This window comes from Letharia columbiana (genome assembly GCF_014066305.1).
Source record: "Letharia columbiana isolate WasteWater2 chromosome Unknown Sc0000086_s0, whole genome shotgun sequence".
Taxonomy (NCBI): Eukaryota; Fungi; Ascomycota; class Lecanoromycetes; order Lecanorales; family Parmeliaceae; genus Letharia; species Letharia columbiana.
In genome coordinates, this window is record NW_023501131.1 from 54,393 (window position 1) to 72,596 (window position 18,204).

The 18,204-nt window shown below is 25.7% G+C and overlaps 1 protein-coding gene across 1 annotated transcript; it reads left to right on the top strand.

The window, feature by feature from the left end:
* Positions 1-15,543: 15,543 nt before the first annotated feature.
* On the top strand, positions 15,544-16,312 carry HO173_012627 (uncharacterized protein; the record flags this gene model as incomplete). The annotated part of the gene is made up of 3 exons (XM_037314462.1): positions 15,544-15,643; positions 15,698-15,792; positions 15,905-16,312. 3 exons carry the CDS (start codon positions 15,544-15,546, stop codon positions 16,310-16,312), a joined length of 603 nt encoding a protein of 200 aa, XP_037158664.1.
* Between the last annotated feature and the right edge of the window lie 1,892 nt (positions 16,313-18,204).

Consider the following 18,204-nt stretch of genomic DNA (forward strand, 5'->3'; position numbering starts at 1 on the left):
CGCGAGCTATAACTTAAGCTTTATACGAGATTTATCGCTATTAAATTTTAATTAATTTTATAATTTTAAAGCTTTCCTTTTAACGCGTAGTTTATAAGATTTTATATTATATATATATTATATTATTCGACTATTATTTTTAAAGTTTCGCTTTTAAAAGATAACTCTATATTTTTATAATAAATAAGATATTAAATAGAATAATTAATAGAATTTAATTTTTTATTTATTAGCTAGTAATAAGTCTTATAACTTATATATCTAATTATATTTAAAATTATAATTATAATTATCTTTATAATTAAAATTAATATAAATTAAGACTTTCTATTAATATATAGCTTTTTTTAAAAGATTTATATAAGCGTAATTAAAGATTAATATTCTTTTTTTAAGCGTTAAACGCTTAGCGAGAAGTATTAGAAGATTTATATCTAGATATTTATTAACTATATATTAGAATTTACTTATTTTAAATTTTAGATATAAATATCTTTACTTCTAGATAAGATAAAGAAGCTATAGATTTAGAATCGAATATTACTTAAGAGTTATCTACTATTTTCTATTATATTTTAGCTATTTACGATTATTAATATACTCGCTAATAAGAAAGATATATTATTACTATATAAATTTAATTGCGATATTAATAGTAACTATTAAAACTAAAGTTATATAAATATAGAAATACTTATTAATAAGAAAGATATATTATTACTATACGAATTTGATCGCGATATTAATAGTAATTATAAGAATTAAAGCTATCGAATATAGAGATACTCGCTAATAAGAAAGGCGTACTATTATTATATGAATTTAATCGCGATATTAATAATAACTATAGAAATATTAAAGTTATTAAATATAGAAATACTCGCTAATAAAAAGGTTCTATTATTTCTTTGAATTTATCGCGATACTAATAATAATTATAGAAACTAAAGCTATCAAATATAAAGATATTCGTTAATAAGAAAGGCGTATTATTATTATACGAATTTAATCGCGATATTAATAATAACTATAAGAATTAAAGCTATCGAATATAGAAATATAATCTTCGATTTAATATAGATTTTAGAATAAGAAGTCTCTTTTATTAGAGTAGTAATATTTTTATAAGTATATATCTATATTTAAATCGATTTAAGAAGTTTTATTCTATAAATATAAAATATATAAAGTTATTAGATTAAGTATAATAGTTAAATATTATTAATTAAGCGTAATAAGTAGAATAATAATTAGAATATCTTATTCTTAACTTAGAATAGTTTTTCTTTTATTTATTATATATTTTCTTTTTATAAAAACTACGTCTAGACTTTAATAATACTATATTATTATTTATAAGTTTATATCTTATTATAATTATCTAAGAAGCTATATATCTTTTAATTATAAAGTAATTCTTTTTATATAAAATATATATAATTAAGCCGCTAGATATTAGTTAGTAATTTTCTTTATTTATAATTATTAAAGAGTAAGTTATATTATTAAAATCGCTCGCTAATTTTATCTTTATAGTTTCTTAAAGTACGCTTAATATAAAGAATTAAATTCGAAGCGAATTAATTAAATTTAAAATTATATAAATTAAGATCTTCTTTATTACTTAAGCAAATATAATTTAAGAAATAATTAAGTTTATTAACTTCTATAATTCGCGGATTTTCTTTAATATATAAACTTTAAAGTCTAATTAGTAATAATATAATTAATATATATAATTAATTTACTATTTAATTTAGATATATATAATTAATATAATTACGCACTTTTCTTATTTATAGTTATACTTTTTAAACTTCGCATATAATCTTTTAATTTTTATCTTCGCGAAGTCTTATCTTTACTTTACTTCGATAATTTAAATAAATCTAAATTAATAATTAATAAATTATTAAGAATTTTCTAAACTTTCGCGATTATCGAGTTAATAACTTTAATAGATAATAATATTATATATTAATAAATTATATTTAATATTATAATTAATTATTATATTAAGAGATATAGCGCTATTAGATATATACTTACTTTATAAAAATAATATTATTAATTTAATTTAATTATAGAATATAGAGAAAATAATTTTATTTTCTTTAGATATAAATAATATCGTAATAAATAAGCGTATTATAATATAATTATTATAATAATAAAAAGAATTTTTAAAAAAGAAGAGAATAAATTAGAAAAGAATAATATTAAATATTTATTATCGAATTAATTAATATTATATAACTAAAATCTTATTAGAATAAAATATTATTTAAAGATAAATTAAGTTTAAATATTAATTAGAAAGCTAATTAGAAAAAAAAAGTTAATTTCTTTTTTATTAATATATATCGTAGAGCTATATATAAGCGCTTCTTTCTATATTTTAAATATACTTTAAATATCTATAGCTATATATATACGCCCTCTCTTATATTTTATATATATTTTCATATATTTCGATATTCTTTATATACGCGATATATCTATTAAAGATAATCTTATTAATTTAATTAATTTCTATTTAATCTTATATTTATTAATTATAAGAAGAGCTCTTTATTCTAATATTATAACTTTATTAATTTATTATTCTTAGATATCGAGTCGCGTATAGCTTATAATTAATTTATTTACTTTTTTCTCTTTTTCTACTCTAAAGATAGAAGAAGATATTATTTCTTTTTCGCCTTCGTCTATAACGAACTAGTTATTATTTTTATAAGATTAAAGATATCGACTTAAAAATAAAGTCGCTTAATTAAAAGCGAAGAATATAATACTTTAATATTTTAACGCTTAAGTAAAAGATATTATAATATTACTTCAAATAGAAGAGAGTTATATTAATAAGAAAGATTTTAAAATTTAAAAATAATCTTAGCGTAGTAAAAGATTTAATTTTTATATATAGAAGATTTAGATAATAACTAGTTTAGCTAATTAAATTATTAAAGCGTTTAAATTAGATTTTAATTCTATATTAATATCTAATAAAATTTATTTAATAGTTTTAAGATATTAATATATACTCTTATTAATATAGCTAATAATTAGAATATTAATTAAAAAAATATAATTTTTAATTCTAATATTTAGAATAATATAGCGATAAATAAGTAGTATTAAAGCGAATTAAATATATATTATATTAAGTAGAAAAGCGTTAATAGCTAGACTAATTAGAGTTTTAAATTAATTAAATTAAATATTAATTCTATATTAGCGTTATTATATACTCTTAAATATATAATTACTAATTATAACGCTAATTAGAAAGAATTAATCTCTAATTTAAAATATTAAAAATAATATAATAATATATTATTAAAGTAATATAAGTTATTAAAGCGATATAAGTTTCTATTATAGTAAGAAGATAGAATTTATATATTAAATATTAATCTTATTTTATTTCTAATATTTTATTCGTTTATATATCTCTTTTAATTTCTCTTTAAATATCTTAATCTTAAGATATTAACTAGATCTTTATTTAGCGTAAACTCGACTTTCTTAATCGACGATACTTAATATAAGATATTAACGAGTATATTTTAATATAAAGATAGTAATAAATCTTACTTTCTTTTTAATATTAATAATAAAGAAATAATAAATATAGTAATAAATAAAGATAGTATAGATTATATAGAATTAGTTTAAACTTAATAGCGATTATTAACCTATTTATTAAGACTTAGAAATTAGAAAATTCTAGAAATAAATATAATTTAACGAATATACGCTTATCGATTTCGAGAAGCTATATATTATTTATTATTACTATAATAAGATTCTAATTTATTTATTTATAGATTATAAAATAAGCGATATAATAGTATATATTAAGTCTAAGAGATATATTAAGAAATCTAATTTAAGTAATTTATAATAAACGAATCTAATTGATAATTATAAAAATTAGATATATTTCTAAACTAGATAATATAAATTATTAATAAATAAAATAATAAATAGAATATCTAATTTACTATTTACTCTAGAAAAGATAATATTAAGATTCTCTTATAATACTAGAAAGTCGAAAGCTTATACGCGAAGACTTTTTGAAATAATTTTATCGCTAAATTATAAATATCGATATTTTATTTATAATTATTAATAATTCTAAAATATTATAACTTTTACGCTATCTCGACTTTAATATATAATTAAAATTAATATTTATTATAAAGAATTAATTAATAAGAAAAGCTATAGAGCTAGAGATAAGATTATTAAAGAATTTATTAGTCGATAATATTAAAGTCTCTCTAATTCTAAATTATTAATTATCTTATAATTATTAATTATTTATAATAATTCTAATTTTTTTATTAATATTAATTAGTAATAATATAAGATTTTTATAGATTTCGAGTATATCGAAGATAAATATATTAATTAGAAACTTATAAGTATTATTAATTTAATTCTTATAGAATATAAGATTTAGAATTATATATTTAAATTTATAATTAATAACGCTAGTAATAATAATATACTCTTCGAAGATTTAATTATTTATCTTTCTATTTTTATAATAAAAAACTCGCTTAATATTAAAGAATTTAAGTTTTTAAATTATTTATAATATATTCTTTATATAGCGTATATTATTTAATTAATCTTAAAAGAACTTCTAGATAATATTAGAGTTATTTTAATAAATAAGAAATTTTAAAGAAGCTAAAATAATAAAGAAGATAAGAATTAAGTTTAAATAAATATAATTAATCTATCGATAACTCTAATAAAAATATAATATTTCTTATTATTATTCTAATTATTATATTATTAATTATATTAAAGATTTAAAAAATTGTTATATATATTAATACTAGCGGCTAGCGTAAAAAGATCTTTTTTATATTATAAGCTAAACGACTTTAAGATAAAAATATTTTAATATTAGATAAATATTAATCTTCTAAAAAAAAGTAATATTATTAGAGACGCTCTCTTAAACTCTTTTAGAATATTAAAACTTATTAAAATTTAATTTATTAGATATTAATTCGCGCTCTACTTCTTTATATTAATATTATATACTTTTTAAAAAATAGATTAACTATCTATTTAAGATTAAGTAATAAAAAATAATTATAAATAAAAATTATAATCTAGGCGTCTAAATAATTTTCGATTAATTTCTAATAGATTTAATATTTAATTTAGCTTATTAGATTTTTTTATAAATTTATAAAATTAATAAATAGAGAAAAGAAGATTATAATTTACTACGTCTTTAATATTTATAATTATCTATTTAATTATATAGATAAAAAGCTTAGAAAATTAAGAAGAAAGAGAGTTTCTTAGAAAAAAGAACTTCTTAAAGCTTTTAAGGCGGTTTACGAGAAATTAACTATCTATTATAATCGAACTTAATTAGATTTAAGCTATCTATATAAATAAGTTACGCTTTTATATTTAAATTATAATAATATAAAATTAAAGAAATTAAATTAAAAGATTAATATTAGAAAGAAGTTATAGATAAAGATCTACTAAAAAGCGCTTAAAAGAATATTTTAAAATTATTAAAATATTAATATAAGTAGTTAATTATAAAGAGCTAAGCGAATAAATTAATTAAATAAAAATACGCTTAATTAAATAATAAAATTTAAGATTAAGAATTTAGATAATAAGAATAAATATAATTAGCTTTAGTAATATAGACGAAATAATAAGTCTTCTAATTATTATTCTAATTATAATCTTATCTCTAATCTTTATAAAGCTTCTTTTAATAATCTAGCGAATCTTTTAATTTTAAAGTAATAAAAGAAATTAAAGTTTAAATACGCTATAATTACTCGAATAACTTATAATATTCTTTATTCTCTCGCGGAGGCTATTATATATAAGCGATATTTCTTAATAACTAAAAGATATTATAATACTTAAAAGTATTATTTATTAGCGATATTTTATACTTTAATAATAATTCTTTATATAAAATATTAAGAAAATAAGCTTAAATAGACTAAACTTAATCTTAAAGAAGATTTTAATATATTAGATTAGATTAAAAGAGCTAATAAGTACTTTATATAAAAACTTAATTAATAATTATAATAATTATATTAACGAAGATAATAAACTTACGAAAAGTACTTTAATAAGTTTAATATTTATAAGTTTATTAAGATATATCGCTAATACTTTATAATATATAGAGAAGTAATTAATAGATTTATAATTAGAGAGAATTAATAATAATAGATTTAGTCTTAACGAAGAGATTTAAAATAATTTAAAAAGCGAATTTATTTATAAATAGTTAATAAGTTTAATTAGATAAAGATAGATTTAAAATATTTAAAAGAATCGCGATAGAGTAGAATAGAAGAGTAACGAAGAGTTTAAGAGAAGAATAAATATAAAGTTTATTAAGCTTATTTAACGCGTTAAGATAAATATATAAATAGAGATAATTATAGAATTTTATTCTTATAATATTTAAAGATTTAAAATTTAGAATATTCTTTTATATTATAATTTTAAGAAGAAGAATAGAGACGCTTATAGTTCTAATTATTATTCTAATTATTACTATTAATAAGAAGATAAATAGCTATATTAGATTACTCTTTATATTCCCTCTCTCTTAATAAAGAAGAATAAATATATTCTATATATCTTAATCGGATTATTCTATAAATATAGAAATCTCAATCGAGATATCTTATATATATATTATTTCATAATATAATACTACAGATATATTATATCGTAAAATATCCCGCTAAGATCTCGAACCCATATTAGAAAAATGAAATAATATTCGACTCTATTTATATTATATTCGGATACGATATAATATTACTTAATATAAAATATTCTATAAAATATATTATATCTTTTCGACTAGTATATATATCTCGCTATTATTATATTATTCTACTATCATACTACTATTATATCTTATTCTACTATTATATCTTATTCTATTACTATATCTCGCTATTACTATAAGTTTAATCTATAGAATATATAGACTAAGTCGCTATAATGCTAGCTTTCTATAAGATTAATTTAGATATAAAGTTATAACCCTCGTTATAAAGAATCCTCGTTATAAAAAACCCTTATCGTTATAAAGAATTCTCGTTATTATAAAGAATCCATATCGTTATAAAGAACTCTTATTATTATAAAGAACTCTCGTTATTAAATAATAAGATAGTAATAAAGAGAAATATCGCGAAGGATTATAGATAATAGAGATATATACTAATATAGTATTTAAGTTCTATATAAAATAGTTATATTACTTTAAAATAAAGTATTACTCTTATTATCTAAAAAGAATATTATACTTTAAAGATATATTATATTATCTTAGAAAGAAGTATTATATTAAAAAGACGTATTATCTAAAATAGATATTAAATATTATATTAGAAAGATATATTATACTAGAATAATATGTGATATAACTAGAATAATCTATCGTTATTAAAAGACTAAAATGATCTCTTATTAAAAGACTAAAATAGCCTCTTATTAAAAGGCTAGAATGGTCTATAAAAGACTAGAATAGCCTCTTATTAAAAGACTAAAATAGCCTCTTATTAAAAGGCTAGAATAGCCTCTTATTAAAAGGCTGAAATAGTCTCTTATTAAACGACTAAAATAGCCTATTATTAAAAGACTAAAATAGTCTATTTTTATTAAAAGACTGAAATAGCCTATAAACGGCTGAAATAGTCTATTATTATTACGGCTAAAATAGTCTATTATTATTACGACTAAAATAACTTATTATTATTACGACTAAAATAGTCTATTATTATTAAGACTAAAATAGTCTATTATTTATTAAGGTCTATTATTATTAAGGTAGTTAAAATAGTCTATTATTAAGATTAAATCTATTATTAAAGCTTATTATTATTATAGCTAGAACGGCCTATTATTATTATAACTAAAATAGTCTATTATTAAGACTAAAATAGTTTATTATTAAGAGTTATATATAGCTTTATTTCTTATTAAGTAAACTAAAAGCGTAACTATAGAGGAGTATTGAAATATAGCTTTCGCGTATCCCAGCTACTATATTTTTAACCTCCGCGTATCTTAGTTATTATATTTTTCAGCCATCTAATTTTATACTATATTTAGGATCTGGCCTCGAAGAGATTTTAGAGAATTAATCCGTCCGTTCTATATACTATATATCTGAAATTTTAATAAGATTTAGCAACGAATTTTAAAAGAATAATTTAAAGCGGGAATAGCTCTACTCTTCTACCGCTAACCCGATTAGATAATATTACGAATCTCGATAAAATCTTTATTAAAGAGTTATAAATCTCTTTAAATTTCACTTATTCTTCTTCTTTTATTATATATATATCTTATAAACTTCTTTAATAATAAGACTCTTATTACGACGATCTTTATAATTATATTACTAGACTATTAGACTATAATCGCTACTATACTACGTTATAGATATATCTTCTTAATAAAATATAAGTAAATTAATATTAAGAAGTTATTATAATTTAACTTATATATACGTATAATATAAAAGATATTAATTAATCTATATACCCGTAAATATCTTATAATAATTACTTATAAAAAATAGAGAAAATATTATATTCTTATAGTAAGAAGTATATATATATAATTTTTCGAACGTTAAAGAGAAATAAAGATATCGAGCTAATTAGTAGTATATATTTCACGAAATCTTCTATTAAAATAAAAACTTTCAAATATTAAAATAACTATAAAAGTAAGATATCGAACGATTTTAATTCGTTTAAATATATATCGTTTAATAGATAATCTCTATCTATAGAGATTTAATTAGCTATAATCGACGTAATAGATTCTTCTCTTATATACTTATTATAGTAATATATATCTATAAATCTAAAAAATTAATTTTCGTACGATTTCCGTCGAGTTCGTACGATTAGTACGATTTAGTTTATTTAATAGACTTTATCTATATCTAAACTCTTTTCGCCAGTTCTATTAATTTAATAACTTTAAAATTTTTATATAATATACTCTAATATACTCTAAGTACTATTCTATATATATATGATATTAATATATATTATTATTAATATACGTATTATTATACGCTATATTAGAGTATTATCTACGCGATTAATTTTATTAAATTATTTAATTCTATAGCTAAATTTAAGTTAACGTTAATATTCGTTATCGTAGAATCTTATCGTTATAATATTAATTATTAGAACTTTTCTTTTTTTATACGTATTACTATTAAACTAATAGAATTAATAAAAAAGATTAAGATAGTTACTAAATCGACGGAATTTAGATAGATTCTAATTAGATTTACTAATTCGACGAATTTTATAATTTCCGCGATATACGCGCGATTAGTAATTTCAAATTTTATAGAAACTTTTTAGATTTATAGATATATTATAATATAATATTATTTAGATTAATAGTAGTAGTAATATAATAAATTTACTCTCTATAGTCTTATATTAATTTACTTAGTTATTTACTTAGTTAATTACTTAGCTAAAATACTTAATTAAATAAGAGAAGAGATTATTATAGTAGATAAATGCGAAGAATATTACGAAGAGACTAAGCGATAATAAAGTTACTATTATTAAGAATACGACTTAACTCTCTAAAATTTCACGATATATACTCTTTACGATTTTACGTTAAATTATTACTTAATAAACGAAGAATAATATTATAATTTAATTTATTAATCGTATAAGAATACGCTATACTTACGCGTTAGAATAATCTTCGTATTAAGATAGTCTATATTAAGTATAGCATATTTTTATATAATTAATAAACTAAATTATAGTATTATTCTTTATCTATTAAATAAAGATTTAATATAAGATCGTAGAAAGTATATATCGTAAGATTTTAAAGAGCTAAGTCGTATTCTTAATAATAGTAGCTTTATTATCGCTTAGTCTCTTCGTAATATTCTTCTTATTTATCTACTATAATATTTTCTTCTCTTACTTAATTAAGTACTCTAGCTAAGTAGCTAACTAAGTAAATAATTAAATAGATTAATATAAGACTATAAAGAGTAGATTTATTATATTACTACTACTATTAATTATCTTCGTAAAATTCTTTATACTATATTACTTCTTCTTTTATTAAGTAATTAATTAAGTAACTAACTAAGTAGCTAATTAAGTAAATTAATATAAGATTATAAAGAGTAAATCTATTATATTACTACTACTACTAACTATCTCCGTAATATTCTCCGTATTTACCTACTATAGTAATTTCTTCTCTTATTAAAGATTAAGCTAATATAAGATTATAGAGAGTAAGTCTATTATATTATTACTACTATTACTATCTTCGTAATTCTCTCTATAATATATTATTTCTTCTTTTATAGAATATTAGATTAAGTAATTAATTAAGTAACTAATTAAGTAAATTAATATAAGATTATAAAGAGTAAAGCTATTATATTATTACTACTATTAACTATCTTCGTAATTTTAATTTTATATATCTAAATAAATAATTACGCTAACGTCGTATAGAGTAACTTTATAATTAAATTACTATTTTATAATATAAAATAGTAATTTAATTTATAAGTAATCGACGAGGCTAATAACTACTCTATATAATTAGCCTATTAAATTATTATCCTTTTCGTTTTAAATTATTCTTTTAAATTACATTACTAAACCTATCTATTAAAACTTCGATTTCATCCAAAAAGGGCTCCGGAAAAGAGTTCCTTTCCCCCCCCCTCTCTTCCCCCCCCCCCCCCCCCCCAAAAAAAAAAAAACCCCCCTTTTATTAAAAAAAAAAAAAATTTCTTTAAATTTAAAAAAAATTTTTCCCTTTCTTTTCCCCCTTTCCCTTTCTCTTCCTTTTTTCCCCTTTTTTTTTTATAAAAAAAAAAAAAAAAAAAAAAAAAAAAAAAAGTGTTTTTTTTTTTTTTTTAATTAAAAAAAAAAAAGAAAAAAGAGAAAAAAAAAAAAAAAAAAAAAAACCACCAAAAAAAAAAGGAAGAGAAAAAAAAAAAAAAAAAAAAAAATAACATTAAAAAAAAAAAAAAAAAAATTTTAAAAAAAATTTTAAAAAAAAAAAAAAAAAAAAAATTTTTTAAAAGAGGGGGGAGGGGGGGGGAGAGGAGGGGGGGGGCACCAGGCTTCGAGCTTGCTATAGTCATCGTCTCGATGACCATTGTGTTGTTCTTAGATCTTCCCATAATCCCAACGGCCTGTCAAACAGTGGGGTGCTAGCTTGGTTGCTTTTGGCTCTCGTTGAGAATGGGGGTAGACTATCCCTCGTATCACGAGCGTCTTCCACTCTTTGCCCGATGTGGGTTGGTACGACGGCGCGAATCTTTTGTCCAAGTGCGTTAACCTCTTACACTGCTTCTTTGATCAGTTGCACCGCACTGAATAGAGAGAACAATTACACCCAGCAGCCGCTGACAGGCAAATCTACACAAACTTCAGCTCCAGGGTTCTTCGCTAATGTTCAACTCGACTTATTAATCGTTAAATGATCTTATCTATAACTAGATATATATCTATTTTCTAATACTTTTAAGTTTTAACGAAGTATCTTATTTATTTAAACGCTCTATAAAGTACGTAGTAATCTCTCGGGCTACGATATTCTAATAATAATTATTAATAATATCTAAGTATATAGTTACTACTATAATAAGACTTATTATTAAATATAATATTCTTAATAATATCTAAGAAAGAAGAATTCTATATATAGAAAAGGCCTTTATATATTAATAACTAGGTCGAATAAGTACTAGTAATAACGAGTATTAAGTTATCGATACTAGCAAAAATCGAAAAAGATAAGACTATTTATATACTATTAAATATTTCTTCTTCGTAATCTTTATAATTATAATTACTCTCTTTATTATAATAAACGTAGATTCGATTATACTAGACGTATTTCTCGTAGCGATAAAAGAAATATAATTAATCGATATCTTATCTTTTTACTTATTCTTTTAAATCTAGATTTAATTAATTCGTATTTACTAGTCTTTATAATATATTATATTTCTTATTCTTTATTATCGCATCGACTAAATTCTTATCTTCTTAGATTTATAAGATCTCGATAATCTTTTATTAGAAAGGTTATATTCTCTTTTATAGTCAAATTTCTAAATAGCTATATTAAGAATATATCGTTTATATACTTTATATATCTATTCTTAGTCTATAGTCTTTCGCTTCTTTATATTACGAATATAGTTAAGCGAAGAGACGAGCTAAGAGGCGAGAAAATAAGTATACTAAGAGACGAAAAGTGAAGCGAGAAACTAAGTATACTAGAAGGCGAAAGATAAATCGAGATTGCTAAGCGAGAAAGTAGGCTCTCTGAGAGTTAATATAGTACGCGGATATGAAACTATAGAGAGTTAGCTCGTATTAATAGAGCTACTATCTTAAATAACTTACTTATTCTTAAACTATTATTAAGGCTAATATAAAGAATCGTCGCTTAAAGTAAGAGAAGAGTAAATTAAAGTAATATTCTCGATAATTAAAGTAAAGAGAGAATAAACTAAAGTAATATTCTCGATAATTAAAGTAGAGAGAGGATAAACTAAAGTAATATTCTCGATAATTAATTAATAGAGCTACTATAGCTAAACTAGCTATTACTAAGAATAGTAATAAGATAATTTTAATAAGAGATAATCTTCGTCGTCTAGTAGCTATAGAATCTCTTTCTTAATTACGTTCGCTAATTCTTTAGCTATCGAGAGTTCTCTCTCTTTCTTAATATAGACTTTATTAACTCGTAGATAATCTCGTAAGCTAATAATAACGTTCTTACTAAGAATCTCGAAGTTCTCTCTAACGTATAGAGTAAAGTCGTTAATAAAGACGTTAGAGAGTATTCTAAATTTATATATTATATATTATTATACTCTCTAACGAACGAATTTCTCGAGCTTCTCTTTAATATCTAATAGCTTAACTTCTTATAGTTTCTCTAGCTTATTCGTAATTATAGATAAAAAATAAATAGTTATTTTAATATATTAAGATAGTAAATCTAGTGAAATTTAATAATATTAAGTCGATTTCTCTAAATTATTCTCTAGATATCGCTTTAGTCTAATAGAATAAGAAGAAGAAGAAGTAAAGAATATATAGTAGAAATTATAGTTCTATTTAATCGAATCGTTATAATAAGCGAAATCGATTAAGTAATATAGAATCGTATAAAGTACTACGATAATATCGAAATAAACTTTCTTTAAAGTATATTCTAGTTAATCTATATACTATTATTAAAGTATATTAATTAGTATTAGTAATATTTAAATATATAGTTACTACTATAATTAAATCTATTATTAAATATAATAGTTTTAATAATATCTAAGAAAGAAGAATATCTATATATAGGAAAAGCCTTTATATATTAATTACTAGATCGAATAAGTACTAGTAGTAACGAGTGTTCAGTTATCGATAACAATCATAAAGGGCAGTTTTATCCGCGTAATTATCAACAACCCACCCTTAAACTTGTATAGTTACAGGCTCGCAGCCGACTTCTTCACCTTTATTAGAATCGTCGCTGAGACCGTAAACACTAGCGACGTCAAGATTAGTATCTCAGCAAGGCTGGACTTTTTCATCGACCACATTGATATCCATGGCCTCTCCGCCGCTTCTTCGGAACTCTCTCCCGCCAGTAGTATCCTCACTGGTATCTAGCTTTTCGGGATAGAACCTCATTTCTAGCGCTTGCCTATTATCTTCATCGCAGAGGTTAATGGCTGTATTACCGGTGCCGGCAATGAAGTCGTTCTTTAATGCGATATCGGCTATACTGATCCCTACTCCAAGCTATCCCAACTTGAAATTGGATTTGGTGAACTTCCCGGCACTCTAACCCTGAAATTTTTGGTTAGTCTTATTGGTGAATCAGAGCGCTTGAGTATATGATGTCAGTACGCAGTGTGGATGCCGTTGAAGCTGCGGGGATGGGGCGGGTCAACAGAGGCTTTGGAAGCGATAACGAGTTGAAAAAAGGTGTAACGGCATGGCGTAGAGCATTGCGGCGTTTCAGAAGCAAGGTCTCGCTGCCATCAAGTCAAAGATTAACGTTCAGAAACCGACTGAAGCGGATATCAATGGGGGCAACGGGCTTTCCACTCAATTGGAGAAGACCAACGTTGTGCTGGACTCTCATCTAAGATACTTAGTGTTGTTGGCAAATGAGAATTCCAAAGCGTTTGAAAAGAACACACCACAAAATACCTCAGATGTATTGACATACCTGGGTGTCAAGAGCTTCCTGGGGCCAAAGCAGCGCCCACAAATCCTCAGTGCGACACGAAAAGCGTGACCCCGGTGGCCATGGCAAGTAGTCTCGCATGAATCCACTTTGAGATGAAGGATGGTGGTAAATTTTTCTTGTCTCTGTCTCTCGATTTTCTAAAACAGAAGACCTCAAAACAAAAGCCTCATTAGGCATCTCGAATAGACTGAGTGCGTCAGCAATGACTTGATGATCGTGATTGTCAATATTCCTGGCCGTTGGCTCTTACGTAAGCGTTCATTCCGCGGATATCTGGTTATCGACACCGGCATGGTCAAGAATCGAGATAATACTCCGCCCCTGTTTCAACATTAACCCTATGTCCATTCGGGGCAGCTTAGCAGTGTGGCGCATACAACCTGTGCCGTGTTCAGGAGGGAAACAGTAGGAATTGGGGTAGTGTGGCGAGGGATAGGAGCAGCCTTGCGGCCATTACACTGGAGATCTTAATCTCAAAAAATATGGGACTTTTGAACGGAGAGATGCTCTGCGCTAATATCATCTCGGCCTGACACTGCTATTACAAAAATAGTGCATCCCAAATCATCATTGGAAGTTTTTTGATTGGCTACGGCCCCTGCCAAGAAGCCGACTGGCGCGGCTTTTAGGTCATTTCATGCGCCGCAAGAGGGCCTGGGTAAGTATTTCAGACGTGGTCAGATGCCGCTACGCTTGCCACATGAAACGACTGATCCGATACCTATGTCGCAAATTCGGGGTGATATCAATTCTTTACAAGGCAACAAGATGATGAGACCCTCGCAAGATTTCAGAAGCAGTGCAAGTAGTGAGAGTCGAAACTATCCGGGCTGTCTCGACAGCTTGTCATGAGATCACACAGAAAACTGCTTCGACTTCCGGCTTTTCCTTCTTGTCCAAGGTCGTTTAGTCAGAGACGAGTACCTAAATCCGCTGTTTCATCTTTAGACATGAATGTGAGAATACGATCCACACCTGAGGACCTTGTACAGTACTTTCATAATGTAGTATCGCACCTCACATGAAACACCAAATCTAGGGGCTAAGGAGATGCACCTTTCGCAATTATAAAGCCGTCGGCTTACCCCCTCGAGCTGCGAACAAAAGTTGAAGATCAAGGAGCCTGTGGTACAAAATTATCCCACAATGAAACAGCAGTGGAAAAATTCAATTCTGAGACCGACACATCCACTCACCATGCTTTCTTCACGCAACATTTTTCGAGTTATAGCACTGGCATGTTTCGCGTCCTTAGGCCTTACCGAAAAACCTATAAAATCAGAAATCACGGGATATGGTATTTTCTCCGTGCGACCACGCTGAGCTTGTGAGGTGCTAACCCAGACGTTAGGCTTCGCGTCAAGCAGTAACACACTCTACACAGGGGCTCAAGGTAGCGAGCACTCACTTGATGCGTATCCCATCGGCACCTTGATATACGTAGTTGTAGGTGCCGGCCCACCATTCCATCCTCAATCCTGCACAATCTGTTTTCCAAGACGACCCTACCCTTCATAGCTACCTCCAAATCAGTCCGTCTCAGCTCACACAGCAACAGGGACTGCAAAAATATTTCTCGGTCCAAGATTCCTGCGGCGATTGCACTTCACAGTCCCAGCCGCACTTTGACCTCTGGATGGGAGCGCCCAGCTACAGCGATTTGAAGCAACTCCAAAAATGCGCTGGTGGAATCACAGTCACAGACCCGACTGCGGCGGTCATCATCAATCCCAACAACGGATATGTCGTTGATACAACGCCGCTAATGAGCAGTACCGGGACGTGTGATAATGATGCTGATTACAGTCGCACACAGCCTGTCCTTGCCAGCGGCGGTACCACAGGAGGCGACAGTACTGGAAGATCTGGGTCTTGCAGCTGGGAAGGTCACTGCCAAGGAGCGCCCTGCCAGACCGATGACGACTGTAGCGATCCATTTTCCTGTGTCAACCATTTATGTACGTGAAATACGAAAGTAGACGTTTGATATGAAGTCTCGATTCAAGGTAACCTACTTTAATAAAATGGATGATGATCTATCAATAGCCTCGCCATGGGTGGCGAAACCCCTTGCCGATCTTAGCAATCACCAAAAATTAGCCGTACATATAGAAATTATATTATTTCCTTCATACTTTTATAATACTAAAAGAGTTCTTATAGTCTAGAAATCTATTATTAGATAGAGAATATTTTTATATAATTAGATTATATATAGATTTTCTTAGAAAGATATAATCTTTTAAAATAATTTAGAAAAATAACGTAAATATTAGCTTTAATCTTTTTAAAGAATTTAATGAAGATTAAATACTTTTAAGCGTCTAGCTCGCTTAAGAGATTAAATAAATATAAAAACTATTATTACTTATACGCGCTTTAATTTAAACTATAAAGAGTAATTATAGATTATTATATAGATATTATATATTTATAAAGAAAATCTTATCTTATCTAATTAATTTAGAATAAAAACTCTTACTTTTCTTACTTTTATTATCTCTATCTAATAGAGAATAATAAAATACGATCGTATTTTATTAGAACTACTCTTAGCGCGAAGACGTATTTTATTATAATTATTATAAGTAAAGATCTATAAATTAAATTTATAAAGTTAAATTTTTCATTTTTCTAAGTTAAATAAAGTTGAATTTTTCTAAGTTAAATTAAATTTTAATTCTAGCTCTAAGTTAAATCGAACTTTAATCGCTTACTATACGTTTTTAATCTATATATAGATATATATATATAAAGAGAGACGCGCTAAGATTTAATTAGAAAGGTATATCGAGTATAGAGAATTAATTCGTAATAATTGCCTATAAAAAATAGAGAAAGACTATGTTCTTATGATAAGAAGTATCGAAATATCGAAAAGAAATGAAGATAACATGTTAATTAGTGGTGTGAATCCCATATTATCTCCTACCGCAGTGAAATCTTTCGAATAATAAAATAGCTGTTAGAGCAAGACATCGGACGGTTTCAATTCGTTCAAATATGTATCGTTCGATGTTTCTTCTGCAGAGACCTAATTGACTGTGATCGTCGCAGTAGATCCTTCTCTTATGACGTTATTGTAGTGATATACTATATTAATGTAGTGGGGATGACAGGCCAAGTTGCAGTGGTGTTCTCCGCTTGCTGAGTGATGATTTGATGTGGAACCGTGGAGAGCATATGACGTGGGATCTTGGAGAGCTGAGCCGTGTTCTTGGTGCTGGGGGCCTTGTTGCCGCTTGGTTTCTCCGCAGTGTTCTCCGCATTTACCTGTTGTAGTTCCTTCTCTTACTTCTCCTCTTGTAGAGTATTAGACTGAGTGGCTAGCTGAGTGGCTGACTGAGTGGATGACTGATATGACGTGGGATCTTGGAGAGCTGAGCCGTGTTCTTGACGATGGTGGCCTTGTTGTCGCTTGGTTTCTCCGCAGTATTCTCCATAGTGTTCTCCGCAGTGTTCTCCGCAGTGTTCTCCGCATTTGCCTGTTGTAGTTCCTCCTCTTACTCCTTAATGTAGTGGGGATGACAGGCTAAGTTGCAGTGGTGTTCTCCGCTTGCTGAGTGATGATTTGATGTGGAACCGTGGAGAGCATATGATGTGGGATCTTGGAGAGCTGAGCCGTGGTTTTGGTGCTGGGGGCCTTGTTGCCGCTTGATTTCTCCGCAGTATTCTCCGAATTTGCCTGTTGTAGTTCCTCCTCTTGCTCCTCCTCTTATAGAGTATCAGACTAAGTGATTAGCTGAGTGGCTGACTAAGTGGATGACTGAGTGACTGGCTGACGATCTAATTGAGTGGATTACTGAGCTGATAGGGTAGATAGTATTGACTAAGTGGCTGATCGAGTATATAGGGGAG